Source organism: Myotis brandtii, unplaced genomic scaffold (assembly GCF_000412655.1).
Source record: "Myotis brandtii unplaced genomic scaffold, ASM41265v1 scaffold266, whole genome shotgun sequence".
In the NCBI taxonomy this organism is placed as follows: Eukaryota; Metazoa; Chordata; class Mammalia; order Chiroptera; family Vespertilionidae; genus Myotis; species Myotis brandtii.
The window spans coordinates 1570882-1585281 of record NW_005360124.1 but is presented as its reverse complement, the minus strand read 5'-3'; the positions used below and the strand labels follow the sequence as shown (position 1 = coordinate 1585281).

The following is a 14400-nucleotide window of genomic DNA, read 5'->3' as shown; positions in this document are numbered from 1 at the left end:
AGGCTGCTGGCTCCCTAAGATAGATGCTTTAGGATAGCTAGATGCTTTAGAAAATTTTGTCTTTAGCCATAGCTCTATAAACTTCTTTCCAGCAGGAGAGAGAGAGAGAGCCAGGAATCACACACAAGGGCCTGAAGTACCTGCAGATAAGGGGTGGGGATGGCTTGCATTTGAGAAAGCTGTAGGGGAAAGGCATGGATGTCCTCAGGGCATAGCCAAGGTTTCGGTTGAATCAAGGAGGTAGAGGGAAATTTAAGGAGAGCTCATGGATGATAGGTAGCCATCCCAGAAGGCTCCAAGAAAGGTCTGTGAGGGAGGTGAAGGGGTGAGCATTGACTCAGCCTGGGACATTTATGAGCAAAGCTGGGATGAGAGGTTGGTTAAGAAGTGATCCCCTGAGAGGGTACGGAGGACTTCCATGGTTATTTCCGGAAACAGGAAGGAGGCAGGTGGGGATAAGTACTGATGCTCTTTGGAGGAGAATGGGAAGAAATACTTAGCTCGGGTTAGTCGTTCTCCCTGCTGCTGACATCTCAGAGAATTCTTTATTGCTTTCGTACTCAATAGGATTGTCAATTGGCTGAGATAATATGATTATACAGTGTTTGCCTGCTGTTTATTATGATTCAGCACATTTTTCAACAAATATTTTACAGCACCAACCGTATGCAAAGCACTGTGATACACTGTCAGGAATGCAGATACAAACACAAATGGTTACCTGTGCCCCTGGGCTATAAGTTTTATAGAAGAGATTAACTCTGCTTCAGGAGAATACATTGGCAAAAGGCCACTATTCATGTAATCTATTATTTTCCAAGACAACAAAGGAAATTAATACAAACTAGCCATTTCTTAAAGAAAAGAGGCATTTACTGCTTTCAAGGTCAACATGGGAAAACTGGTCTCATCAATTTTAGTTTTGGAGATGATGAAATTTTGTCTTTTGCCATAGCTCTATAAACTTATTTCCTACCAACTTTTTCTCCTCCTTAGAAAATGTTTTAAAAAAGAAAATGTAAATTAAATGGGATAAAAAAAAAGTTAAATACTTGCCTTGATCTGGTTAGAGTGTAAAGTAAATCAAGTGGCTATTTAATTCCCAGTGAACATGTGACAACCATGGAGTTAAATATTAGATTTAAATAGGGCAGCTAATTCTCTGCAAGAATTACATTTATCTCTTTATATGGGCACTCTACCTAATGAACACATTTCTCTCCTCTTCAATCCGGGAGTTGCTACCAGAGCATGAGATATTAATATACATTCCTAGACTCATTAATATTGTTGCTCATAAAAGACCTTTTGATTTTTATCACCCTGAGTTCCCAGAGGCCTGTGGAAACCATCATTGCTTCAAACCACATGAGTTACCGGGGGAAAAATCCTATTAAAGTAAAACCTTAATCACCACTTGCATTTTATATCAAGTTGTATCTAAAAAGAAACTGTACAGCATCTTCATCAACATAGAATGGATAAACAAATGGCAGTACAGTCCCCCCACAGAATATTATAAAGCAGTAAAAGCAATATAGTCACTACTACACACACTGGAACTCAATAAAATTTAATCTGAAAGACATTGTTGAATGACTGATGCAAGATATGGAAGAATACATATAGTATGATTCCATTTATGTAGGTTCAAAACCAGGCAAAGCCAAACAATATCTTGTTAAGGATATATCATTAGTAGCCAACCTAGGAAGGAAATGATTGATGCAAATTCCTTTCCCCACTAGACATGTGACTGACAAATAGATGCAAAGCATCTGGCTTGTAAGAAAGAGACCTGCCATTAAGGTGCATTTCTTTCGCATTTCTCCCCTTTCCTAGTCAGTAAAGTCCATTTAATGACCTTCTGCAGCCAACAGGCAAGTCCCTACTTCACTTCTATCAAGGACAATAAATGAGCTCTGGAGAGCAAGCCAACTGTGAGGTTGGACATTGGGCTTCTCCTCTGCTTTGCTTTGTGCAGAGAAGAGCCCAGACATGGACCTTGAGACTCCCCACCCTCAGCCTCCCCTCTGTGTGCTTTGATTCTAATTTCCATCCTCTTTGTTTTACAGTTGTTCAGCACATCAAGCGGCATAACATTGTTCTGAAAAGGGAGCTAGGCGAAGGGGCCTTTGGAAAAGTGTTCCTAGCTGAATGCTATAACCTCTGTCCTGAGCATGACAAGATCTTGGTGGCTGTGAAGGTAAGAGAACACTCCAGAATGTCTCGGTATCCACGGTCTCAGTAATGTGTTGAAAGTGTTACTTTTTTATTTTAGTGGCCAATTCAGGAGCATGTCTGCTATGAAGGATGTGTTCAAACTCTTTTAACTAAGTGGACAGTGGGAAGGATATTTGGGGCATATCCAAGTGTCCTAGGTTCTTTCTAGGGGCACCTAAAAAGGCTGTAACTAGCTCTGAGCTACTCTTTCAAGTCAATTTTAACTAAATTTCAGACAGAAACCAACCAGCTAAGGCTTGAAGACTCAGCCTGTCTCCCCTGATTGCTTGGTGCTTGTGTCCAGCTCAGCTGCACCTGTTCTCACGTTGAGGTTCTGAAAGGGAGACTATGAATTCACTCCCTCTCTCAGCCTCTGTTCCACTGACATCTTCTGTTACACCTTGTCCCTCTCAACTGTTTCCAAGGCCGCAGGATTTTATGTAGTATATGTGTGATTTTATTCTGGGATGAGTGGCATTTCTTGTGGATTCTGCCACCCTAGCAGATACAAGGTTTTACTAAAATAAAGAAGCCCTAAAGTCCTTTATCATTGCCATTTTCTCAGAAACTCAGAAAGGAGACCTGGTCTTCAATAAGATAAACATTATTGAAGGGGATAAAATTTACGCTGAGCTCTCTAAAACACAAGAAGTAATAAAAATAACACAAAAGACTCTGTAAATCTTTTACATATGCATTGTCAAAACAAAAAAAAAACAACAACACCATGGTATTGAATAACATTTGTAAAACGTTTAAAAAAGGCATCTATTTATAAAATCAATTAAGTGGCAAATAAATATGGACATGGCTAATGTACTAAAATGCAATTCTTTAGCTTAATATAAGATGATTGAATTTTGGCTTTTTGTTTCTTTGCTTCTGCCAAATACAGAATATTTATACGAATAGCATTTGTTTACTAGTGAGCAGATCAATTTGATTTTTTAAAAGCAAATGTGTATTTCATTACTGTTTTACTTAGCATTAAAACAATTCAGCATATACATAATGGGTAACTTAGGAGAGAGAAAATTATTCTTGAACTTATCCATCCTGCAGACTAAACACAATTTCTGTTAAAGTCCACTGAAATGCAAACTGTGGGTTTGCTTTTCTCATCATCAAAAGTAAATAACCCCAGTGGCATCAGCACTCCTAGACTCTCAGGAAAGGCTCCTTAAACTTGCACTTTGGGGTAAATAAAGGTCAGACCTTTCTAAGGATGGGAAATGTAATAGCTATCCAGTAAACATTATCTCACTAAGAAAGGCAAATGGGGTTGGTGAGACAGTAGAAAAGAGAGGAGAGGAGTGAGGAGGAGAAAGCTGAGGTCAAATGGGTCAAGGTGTAAAGTAAGAATCCTGCAGTGACTTTGGGATGTTTAATCCCTGTTGCTGTGATTGCTTCCGCTTTTCTTTCATTTACTCAAAAAGTTTGTTATTTTTTAAGCACAAATTGTTCAGAACACTTGGCAGCATTAAGTCTGCAGTCTTTGCTTTCTTCTCCTGCTATCTTTTTATTTTCCTTTGGATAAATAAGACCAAAAGGTGCCTCTATTTTTATAGATTCATACACTGATCAAATGTTAGAACTGAAAGAAGCTTAGGGAACATCTAATTCTGACCCAGCCATGTGTTATAGACAAGGGGACTGAAGACCGTGGATTTATGTTCTGGCCCATGGTTCCCACTGTTGTTTGGGGGCCACAAGGGGACTAGGTTGTGCCTTCAGACTCTGAATTCACTTTATGGGCTCATAAGGTGAGAGGCTTTGAAGGTGAAAAAAATCCAGGGAGATTAGGGAATCTTAGGTGACAGTAGAGGAGTAGCTGAGAGACCTCAGCTAGTATAGAGACAGATACACAAGATTCCTTGGTATAGCCTTTCATCTTCATATCATTCCTTATTCTGCGCTTGCCTCTCAGTACTTCTTGCAAAGTCCTTAAGGACGGGATGTTGCATAGCTAAATCTAGGGTACCCTAAACTCATATGATACATTTCCTGCCAGGGTTCTTGTTCTAGCATCAATAAGGGTTCAGGAAATCTGGAGAAGGCTGTGTGTAGATTAAATAGGAGTCCAGAGGTGAAATATAATTTTGAAAGGCACTTGGGGGTCAGAGGAGTTTAGCTTAAAAGAAACTAAGATCTAAGTCCTAAGTTCTCTGGTCTAAGGTCTAAGGTCCCCTCATCTCAGGACCCCTTGCTTTTTATTAACACAGCTTGTCCTGAGGTGAGTCAGAGATATACACTTCAAAGGGTATACACAAGCATTGTCAGAATGGGGGAATTAGCCTACGGCTGTTCAGGTGTTTGGCCAGTAGGAGGCAATAACATGTAGATTAAGATGCCCTTTAGTTGTCTGGCAGCAAACACTCAATTTAATGTATCCTATTCAGGTTTGGGGAAATGCCCTTGCCACTCCAGATGATTCAGCCCTGCTGAATATGCTGGAATTGGTTTCCGGCAATTTCCTCCCAAGCACATGCTAAGATAGGACATCAGGGCTTGGGCTAGTAATGACGAAAGAATAGCCAGTGACAGCAGTGTAGCCAGTTGTCCTGCCCATGGCATGCTTCTACCTGGCATATCTCCCAACACCACTGTCAGGCTTCTCTATGGTTTAAATCCCCATCATACCCCTAATTCTACCTGTGACCCAAACCCAGAACCTATACCTCATACACTACCTGGCTTTGCCAAATAAGTGTTTACAAATTAATGACCTATGAAGAATGTTTGCTCTTTCATCAACACTGCTAAGTAAAATAAAACAAAATGGATTTGCCCCTTTATCAAATCCTGCCTTATTCTCTTTGCTAGTCTCCTTCTTGAAATTCAAATGAAACTATTATCTCAAGTAGAGTGGACAACATGCCTACAGCTTAAACATTTATTCCAAGGTTGCACACCTAAGAAGTCTCATTTCACTGACCTTGACTGTACATATTTGTTGAAATCAGAGGCTTTGCTGGAATGACTACAGGCTTCCAAGAGGATGCTTGTTTTAACTTCTAGAATCCAGAAGCTGCAGCCATACAAGGAACAAGTCAGATCTTCCATAGACTCTAGGATGAACTGGATCAAAATAACACATGGACCTTTCCTGGAGCTGCCTCTCTCGAGCCTCACCTGCTCATTTTTAGGGCGGTGGGCCCATTGGACACCTCAAAGACTATCTAATGAGCCATGGTTCAGTCCTGACCAAATAAAGGGATTTTTCTAAGGAATGAAGCAAATTGGTCACAGCTTCCAGAGTCTGCACAGCCTGTCACCTCTGAGGAGTGGCTGCCAGGGCTGCTCTTCCTCCATTGGAGACACTCAGGGATGTTTGAAGCCTTTCTGCCTGTTGCCTAGCAACCCCTGCAGCATTGATTATGCATGCTAAGAAATAGCAGCTATTGTCCTTTTTCCTTCTCTAGAAGGAGCTGGCTGATTTGAAATGTAAGGCTTTGCATTCAGACTGACAGATGTCAGGGTCCTAGAAATTCTGATGTCGCTTGCTCCAAATGACTTAAGAGCTCGAGGGGTCCCAGGAACCAGTGTAAGATGGAAGGAATCCTGAGGCATGTGCAGGCCTCTCAAGGGCACATGGAGGCTGAGCTTGCCTCTACCATTGCTTGTTCAGATTCAACTGGATTGCCCTTTTCTTGATATTTTTGGATGACCTTTGTGGGGTTTTTTTTAGTGAAATGGATTTATCAGCCATTTATCCTTTTACACTGAATTATAATTGAAGAACCCATAGAGGATAAGAAGCAGAGAAACCAGTCTATGATCAAAATGAATTACTTTGCCTTTAAATACCTCAATTGCCAAGAAAACGCTTCACTGTAGTTTCTCTACATTGAATGCATTAACTATGTTAGCTCTATCCAACCTCCATTTCAATAGCTACAATTCCTACAACATTTTTTATATTATGAATGCATGCTGATTTTTTGTTTTTTAAATATAGCCACAAGTGTTGATGGATTGATGGCCTCTTCTCACCCACCCCGCTAACGCAGGTGTATTTCTAGAAATATCAAATGCCTAATATGAGAGAGACCTTAGAAATCATGCATATAACCCTAGTCTCCTGTTCAATAAATGAAAAAAACAAGAACCAGGGATGTCAAGTGACTCCCTCGAGATATAAGTTAAAGTGAAGGAGAGGTGCTACATAGGAAGACTTAACAAGATGAGAAATGGAGAAATCTAAGTTCAGCAGGCACTTTCTTTGGGATCTAAATTAGCATCTTTGCTTTTTGTGTTTCTGAATATCTTCTTGTCAATGCAGGGAATAATGATGATTATCTTCACCAAGGGTTTTGGAAGAGTTGATAGGTAAACCCTCTGGCACATTACCACGAGGCAGCCACAAGTACCATCTAGCTTGTTGCTGCCGTTCTATGTCTGGAGGGTCCAAACCAGCCCCTTGGTCTACATGACTCCCACTAATCCATCAGCTCTCAGTTCAAGGTGCTGCTCTAGGGGAGACTCCCCCTTGCCTATTCCCCCATTAAGGCCATACCTCCCTATTATATGCTATTAAGGCATCTATACTTGTCCTTTATAGCATTTGTCAAAGTTATTCATTATATATGTATTCATGGGTTCATTTAATCAATGGCATGAATGTCTGTCTCTTCCACTAGAGTGGTATATTCTTGAGTGTTGGAAACTTGTCTTTTAGCATATGGCCTAATATGTAGTAACATGCAGTAAATGCTTGTTAAATAAATGAAGGAATGGATGGATGGATGGATGGACGGATAGACTACAGAAAAAGTAAAGAGTTGGCAGTTGACATTTCTAGGTAAGGAAATGATTTGATGAGCTATTGATAGTTATGGAGATTTATAACTGGGTGGAACAGTAAAGAGACTATGTATAGAATAATGTAATCTAATTAAGAATCATTTTAGAAAACATTGAATACAGATACATAGAACTGCTATTGATATTATTTAGCTTAACTCCCATATTGTGCCAATGAGAAAACAGGAACCTAGAGAAGATAAATGACCCACCCAAAGTCACACAGCTTGGACGAGGTCATTTAATGTCAGCCCTAGGACTGAAACGCAGGCCTCACTTTAGTGCCCATTGTGCACCACACTTTTATTTATTAAATTTTACATGTGCCCTGGTAAACCAAATTGAGAAAATTCAGCATAATACCACTTGTCAAGTAATATAAAGAAGGGTGTTAGTTGTGCTCATTTGCGTGTAAGAGATACTTTTTTATGTTTTCTAAGTAAAAATGTAATTCAAGGGAATAAGTTGGAATAAGAAAAACTGGATCCTGGAGTGAGGGCTTTGGCTTCAACAAAACATCATAATCAGCTTTAATAAGAAGAGCAGTATAATGCTCATAGGAAACCAACTCAAGCTGGCTAAAGCAGAAAAGGGAATTTATTTCTCATGCTACTGGAAAACCATGTTACTGGTATCCTAGCTCCCAGCATTACAAGATCCAGGGAATCAATTACCTATCTATCTATCTTGGCTCTACTTTCCTCTATATTGACTGCATTCTCAGGCAGGTTCTTCTGAAACCACAGTAAACATTTGGCAGTAATGTCTCTGCTTAGATCCTGCCATCCTAGCAACCCCAACGAGAGCTCTTCCTTCCCAACAATTATGCAAAATTCCACGGGCTGACTCTTACTGGCTTGCCTCAAGTTGTGTTCCCCGGCCCTATGACCAAGGCAATAGAATATTCTGATTATCCAGGCCCAATACACATGCATATTCCTGGAAATGGAAGATTGGGTCAATGCTACCCAACACACGTGACTGAATGTGGGGTACTGGCTTCCAAAAAGGATATTAGGCATGCTATAGCCAAAAGTAAATAGGAACTGCAGGGCAGCTAGGCCTCATTGTGACTACAATAGATGGGATCCAAAAGTTCACTCAGGATTTGAGATAGCCCCATGACTGTCTCTTCTTTACTCTCACAGTTAAGAGCCACCAGGGATTTTCCTCTAGGCCAGCGGTTCTCAACCTGTGGGTCTCGACCCCTTTGGCGGTCAAACGACTTCTTCACAGGGGTCGCCTAAGACCATCCTGCATATCAGATATTTACATTATGATGCATAACAGTAGCAACAATACAGTTATGAAGTAGCAACGAAAATAATTTTATGGTTGGGTCACAACATGAGGAACTGTATTTAAAGGGCCAGAAGGTTGAGAACCACTGCTCTAGGCTTCTCTGCTAATGTAGTGCAGCTGTCTCTTGCCTCTGCTGTTCTCTAACATATGACTGCTGCTTCCATGCCAATTGTTGCTCACATGGCCTCTACTACTCACATGCAGAGTCCTCAAGAAGGAAAATACTATGTGTACAGTTGTTCCACTTAGTCTTTATTCCAGGCCATCTACCTGTGGTCTAACCATCCAAGGTGGTCCTATGGCACAGATGAGGCCACCTATGGGAAAGAAGTAACTAGAGCCAGTTATCTCAGAATATGCTTACGGGCAGAATAAGGGCTTCAAAAGGAAAGCTCATTCTCTCCAATTCTGGAATAGTGAAATTATTCTTAAATGGGAAAGTGCATCAAGTGTTCATCAATTCAAGTGCTCTACCCAGGCAAGTTCATTTCTAAGACAGATGGCTACTTTCTTTTTGTCTTCCCTTTTTTGTGTGACAGTCATCATATCCATACTCACATCCCAGTTAATGTGAAAGCCCTCACCCATTCCTCCCATTCCTGTGCTTCCTCTCAACCTCTCTGTTTACATCAGCATGTGAAATCCTTGTTCCTGCAAAATGGAAATGAATGGTAACAAGATTAGTGCATTTAAAAGAACATTTGTCAGTGTTTCCCTAAAAAAAAAATGTTTGTATACCTTAACAGGGCATAATGTTGAAGAAAGTACTATCAATTCCATCTTTACATGTCTCTAGGAACAGAAATTGTAGAACTTGTAATAGTGGTCTGTTAAAAGACTTAATCATCTTTATGGTTCAGACATTGCTTAATTGATTCATGTTGATCTTTGGTGTAAGTGCATTCTTCCTGGTGTGTGTGTGCATGCACGTGCCTGCTCACATATACTGTAGGGTGGAGAACAACGTTTCCTTGTAAGAATCCGTCCTGCACTTGAATAAGGTAGGCTTTAGTCATTAAGTCCCAGTAAGTTCAACTTTTAACCTTTGATGGGAGATCTGTTTTTTGTCTTGCTGACCTTCTTTTCTGGCTTATCTCCAATTTATCCCCATCTTTTCATTAATGCTAAAACCAAAACAGTGCATTTCACTCTAAGGAAGACTCATCTGGCACCAAATGTAGCTGGAGGATTCACTTCACCCCTCTGTATTTCTGGAACATATGAACTGCGGTAGTTGTGCTGCTTTTTAATTGACTTGAACATGATAACCTAACTTGCAATCAAGTCACAGTCTACATCTCCACCAGCTCCTGCGTAGCTGGTGAAATTGACTCAGACAAATGTATGCTGGCATATTTGAAGCCTGTAAATCTATTGCCATTTTGTACATTGGAGGCCAACTTCCCATTCACTCTTTTGAGTCAATATTTCTCTATGAGTTAGATCCATACCTTTCAAAGCATTTATAACATGCACCTTGATATAATATGCACACATAAACCATTTTATCCCCCAAATTATTGAAAGTATTTTAAAATATGTGAATTAGAGCTTGGCTTCATGTTTCTCACTGGATGGTCAACTTCTTAGATTCTGAACCATTAGAGTCAGCATGGCTATGATAATAAATGTAGCAGCAATCAACACCGTGGCTATGAACCTTGTATTTCAGGCTGTCACTGGTACGTAATTAAAGTCCTTGCAAAGGCCAGCTATATATGACTGAGCTGATGTGCACAGAGTGTTAGTTTTTAATACACAGTGAGCACAGTCTGAGTGTTTGTGATCATTCTTTTTTTTTTTTTACAATCATTTAGTTCATTTTTTTTTTAAATATATATATTTTATTGATTTTTTACAGAGAGGAAGGGAGAGAGATAGAAAGTTAGAAACATCGATGAGAGAGAAACATCGACCAGCTGCCTCCTGCACATCTCCTACTGGGGATGTGCCCGCAACCCAGGTACATGCCCTTGACCGGAATCGAACCTGGGACCTTTCAGTCCGCAGGCCGACGCTCTATCCACTGAGCCAAACCGGTTTCAGCCATTTAGTTCATTTTTACATTTGTAGGGATGTGGGAAAGTTACCCATTGCACTCTCTTTAGTTTCTAAGATTTTATTTTTATCAAGCTCTCCCTATTTCTGAATTTATTAAAATATACTCTTCCAAGGTTCACTTTTATAAGAATCTGTTAGAAGCTTCCTCTACCTTTCTTTAAAGGAGACCCAAAAGTTAAAAGAATCATACAGTATTGTGGCTATCACTCTAAATACTTAGTTTTTATTGCCTCTAAGAATCTTATAAGAAGGGTATCTGCCTTAATTCTATTTCAGTCTAGCATTGTTTCTCAACATTCCCAAGAAGCAGGTTGACCCATGAATAGCCTACTGAGGTGACTTTTATAGAACGATGCTATCCAATAGAAATATAATGTGAGCCACAAATGCAAGCCATATTTGTAGGTATTTTAAAAAATTTTTAGTATGCACAATAAAATTGGAAAACAGGTAAAACTAATTTTATGAATATATTTTATTTAACCCAACATATCTAAATATTGTTACGTCAACACATTAATATAAAATATTAATGAGATATTTTATTGATACCAAGTTTTCAAAATCCAGTGTGTATTTTAACTCACAGAACTGTCAATTTGGACAGCCATATTTCAAATTATCACTAACCACATGTGGCTGTTGGTTTGCATTTTGGACAGTACAGCTCTAGAAGATATCAGAAGCACTAGGTCTTGACCCAATGACCCTGACCCAGAAGAACTTAGGCATATTAACATTCCCATGCATCTCGGTTGCCTCATCTGGGAGTTTACTCATTGACATCTATGTTTTAGGCATGGTGGTAGGCATGGGCTTAGTGAGGTCTTACCATAATAATCTCTTTTTAAAAAAGTCTTTCTCCTTAACTTGTCTTATGATCTCTAAAAAGTGTTAGAGAAGCCGAAACCGGTTTGGCTCAGTGGATAGAGCGTCGGCCTGCAGACTGGAGGGTCCCGGGTTTGATTCCAGTCAAGGGCATGTGCCTGGGTTGCGGGCACATCCCCAGTAGGAGATGTGCAGGAGGGGGCTAATCGATGTTTCTCTCTCATTGATGTTTCTGACTCTCTGTCTCTCTCCCTTCCTCTCTGTAGAAAATCAATAAAATATATTTTAAAAAAAAAGATTAAGTGATTTTCTTAAAAAAAAAAGTGTTAGAGAAGAACATAAGATCATTAAAAAGAAAAGGACACCATCTCTGTTTTAACTTGTGTCTCCTAAACCACCTACATTTTGAAATGCATAATCATTTTTCATGTCCTACAACATCCAGAAACACAATGATTTCAAATAAACTCTCTTGTCCCTCCTACTAGTTTCCTGTTAGCTTTATTATTTGGCTGAAGCATTTCAGATTAAAGTTAATCTTCCTTTCTTCTATTTTACTTCAGTAACTTCTCAGTTCTGTGTTGAAGTTAATTTCATACTACTCCATTCTTCCAACTCTGAATCAATGTGTACTCCAGGCAGTAAACTCACTTTAGCTCTGAATGAGACCTTTCCCTTGAGACTGTCTTCAGAAAGGATGGCAGCTTTGGAGTTTCAGGAAATTCACGAGGAATAAAGAGAAATGAAGTTACAAGGCAGACACTAGAAGTAAGAAAACAGTAATGATCAATGATGAGGCAAACATGCCTGTCAAAATGAAACTTAAGTGGAGAGAATTATCAGGGAGGGAGGCTGCCACCTCCTGTCCATTTCCAAGGGACTCCAAGTACCAGCCAAGGCTCCCTTAATTGAGTAAAATGACAATCAGGCATGGCACTGAAACAGAGATGACTTTTATAAATAGGGCTGATAGCAGAATTTTTCCAACTTCTGATTGCTGTCTGGCTATGGTTCCACCTTAGAAAAATTCTTTCCTTAGAGTGCCAAATTCACAAGACGATTTTGCCCAACTCGGTGCCGCCATATTTTCTGAATCTCTTAAAATAGAATTGAATCATAATTTAGAGAAAGGATCCAGCATGCAAAAATGGATGGGCACATGGGATGAGGCCAAGTTTGTGAGATGCATTTGCCCCATGAATAGTGAAATCTTCTCTCTTAAATCTGAAAATGTTACTGAAGCACAGCTTTTGAAATTGAAGTAAGACTCTTCTCATAGTAGTTTGCTTTTGGGAAATGGAAATATTAGATACTTGTTAACTCTGTCAATTTGGTGCCTCCCCCACAAGGAAAATTCTGTCTGCTCTCCCAGTCTACCCCTCTATCATGCTACATCTCTCTCTCTCTCTCTCTCTCTCTCTCTCTCTCTCACACACACACACAGACACACACACACACACACACACACACACACACACACACACACTTCAGCATTTGAATCACCAGTACATAGCTAAAACTTGAGAAGAAAGATTACATGTAGAGTTTGTTCATGCCCTGTGATAATGGTCTAAATGGGTTCAGTCACCTTCTCTATCTCACTGCTAAAGACACAAGGCCTTACAAGTAAGCTCTCTCAGTGACTCAGAGCCGTCTGAGAAAACACTGTTATCTTAGAAAACATTGCAGGGTTCAAGGGCTTTCAGGAGGGAAACGGTGGCAGGATCAGGAGCCCTGCTGCTCTATTGCCTTGGGCTGGTCACCATTGGGGAGAAAGCTTCAAATCCTGCCAAAGGAGTTAGTGAAAATGCTCAATTCTGTGAAGATGACAGCAGAAAAGACTTTGTAATCTTGCTGCTATCCCTGACATCCTAGTGTTTCCATGTGGCTGATGTGAGGCACACCCTGCCTATTCATGGGTGCCCCAGGCATGGTAAATAGCATATTGCAAACTCATCCTGTGGTGACTCAATGATGAACCACCTGCAACAGACAGTCCTCAATAGCCAGTTTCCTGTGAGGGCTCAGCAAATCCTCTCGTGGTCACACTCCCTTCTTAGAGTGGCCCCCATCTTATGACTGATTGATTATGAGTTATAATGGCTCAGCAGTATTGGCCCAACTTGGGAAAACTCTGAAGGGTCATCCTTTGGGGCCAGATAAGCTTTGTTGAGACTATATCATAGCTCAACTTCACCCTCTGCCCAATTTTCCCCACAGGTATTAATCCTAAGAGCATGCCTAGGAAATGTCTTGTCTGCTGAATACTTGCCATGTGCCTGGCACTATGCCCAGTGCTGGCAATGCAGACATGGAAGGCACCATCCCTGGGCCAAGGAGTTCACCATCTATTCCAGAGATAAGCAAGTAAACATGCACTTAGAATGTACTGTGGCCAGTGATATGACAGAAATTAAGTATGGGGTGTACCTATGAGGGTCATTCAACCTAGCCTGGGAGCAGGTTATAAAAGGGGTTGCAACAGCAATGAGAGGGTCAGGGAACACTTCTCAGAAAGGTGAGGTCTGAGCCCAGTCCTGGAGCACTGCCAGTTGTTAACCAGGTGTATTGGTTTCCTATTGCTGCTGTAACAAATTATTACAAACTCAGGGGCTTAAAACAACACAAATTTTCTCTCATAATACTAGTGGTCAGACACCGAAAGCCAGTTTTACCAAGCTAAAGACAAGATGTCAACAAGGCGGGATCCTTCTGTAAATTGTAGGATAGAATTTGTTTCCTTGCCTCTTCCAGCCTTTAGAGGCTGCCCACATTTTTTTTGGCTTGTAGCCTCTTCTTCCATCTTCAAAGCCAGCAGCACAGCATCTCTTCTTGATCGTCCTGCCCCTCCCTTGTAAGTCCCCCTGTTTGGGATGACATTGGCCCACTCTGATAATCCAGAATAATCTCCCCGTGTAAAGTGACATATTCCCATGTTTCAGGGTTAAGATGTAGACACCTTCAGGGAGGCATTATGCAACCTCCTATACCAGTGACATGCCCGAATCAACATTCCAGGCAGAGGGTTCAATGTGTGCAAGGACAAGGAGGTGTGGCCCGGTGTCACTGGGGCATCTCCAGGTATTTCATAAGGTGGAAGCATAAGTTTCAAGAGAGGCATGTCAAGAAGAGATCAAGCTGGACAGAGATGCAGGGTTGCTGGATCATTTAGGACATTGTATT

The 14400-nt window shown here is 40.6% G+C and overlaps 1 protein-coding gene across 3 annotated transcripts in view; it reads left to right on the top strand.

Annotated features, from left to right (window-relative positions):
• The window catches only part of NTRK2 (neurotrophic tyrosine kinase, receptor, type 2), a 314665-nt gene that overhangs the window by 230943 nt on the left and 69322 nt on the right, over positions 1-14400 (top strand). For all 3 annotated transcript variants that reach the window (XM_005868270.2, XM_005868271.2, XM_014541246.1), the window contains one exon: positions 2076-2206. In XM_005868270.2, the coding sequence (XP_005868332.1) occupies positions 2076-2206 (131 nt within the window). The remainder of the gene's footprint in view (positions 1-2075; positions 2207-14400) is intronic.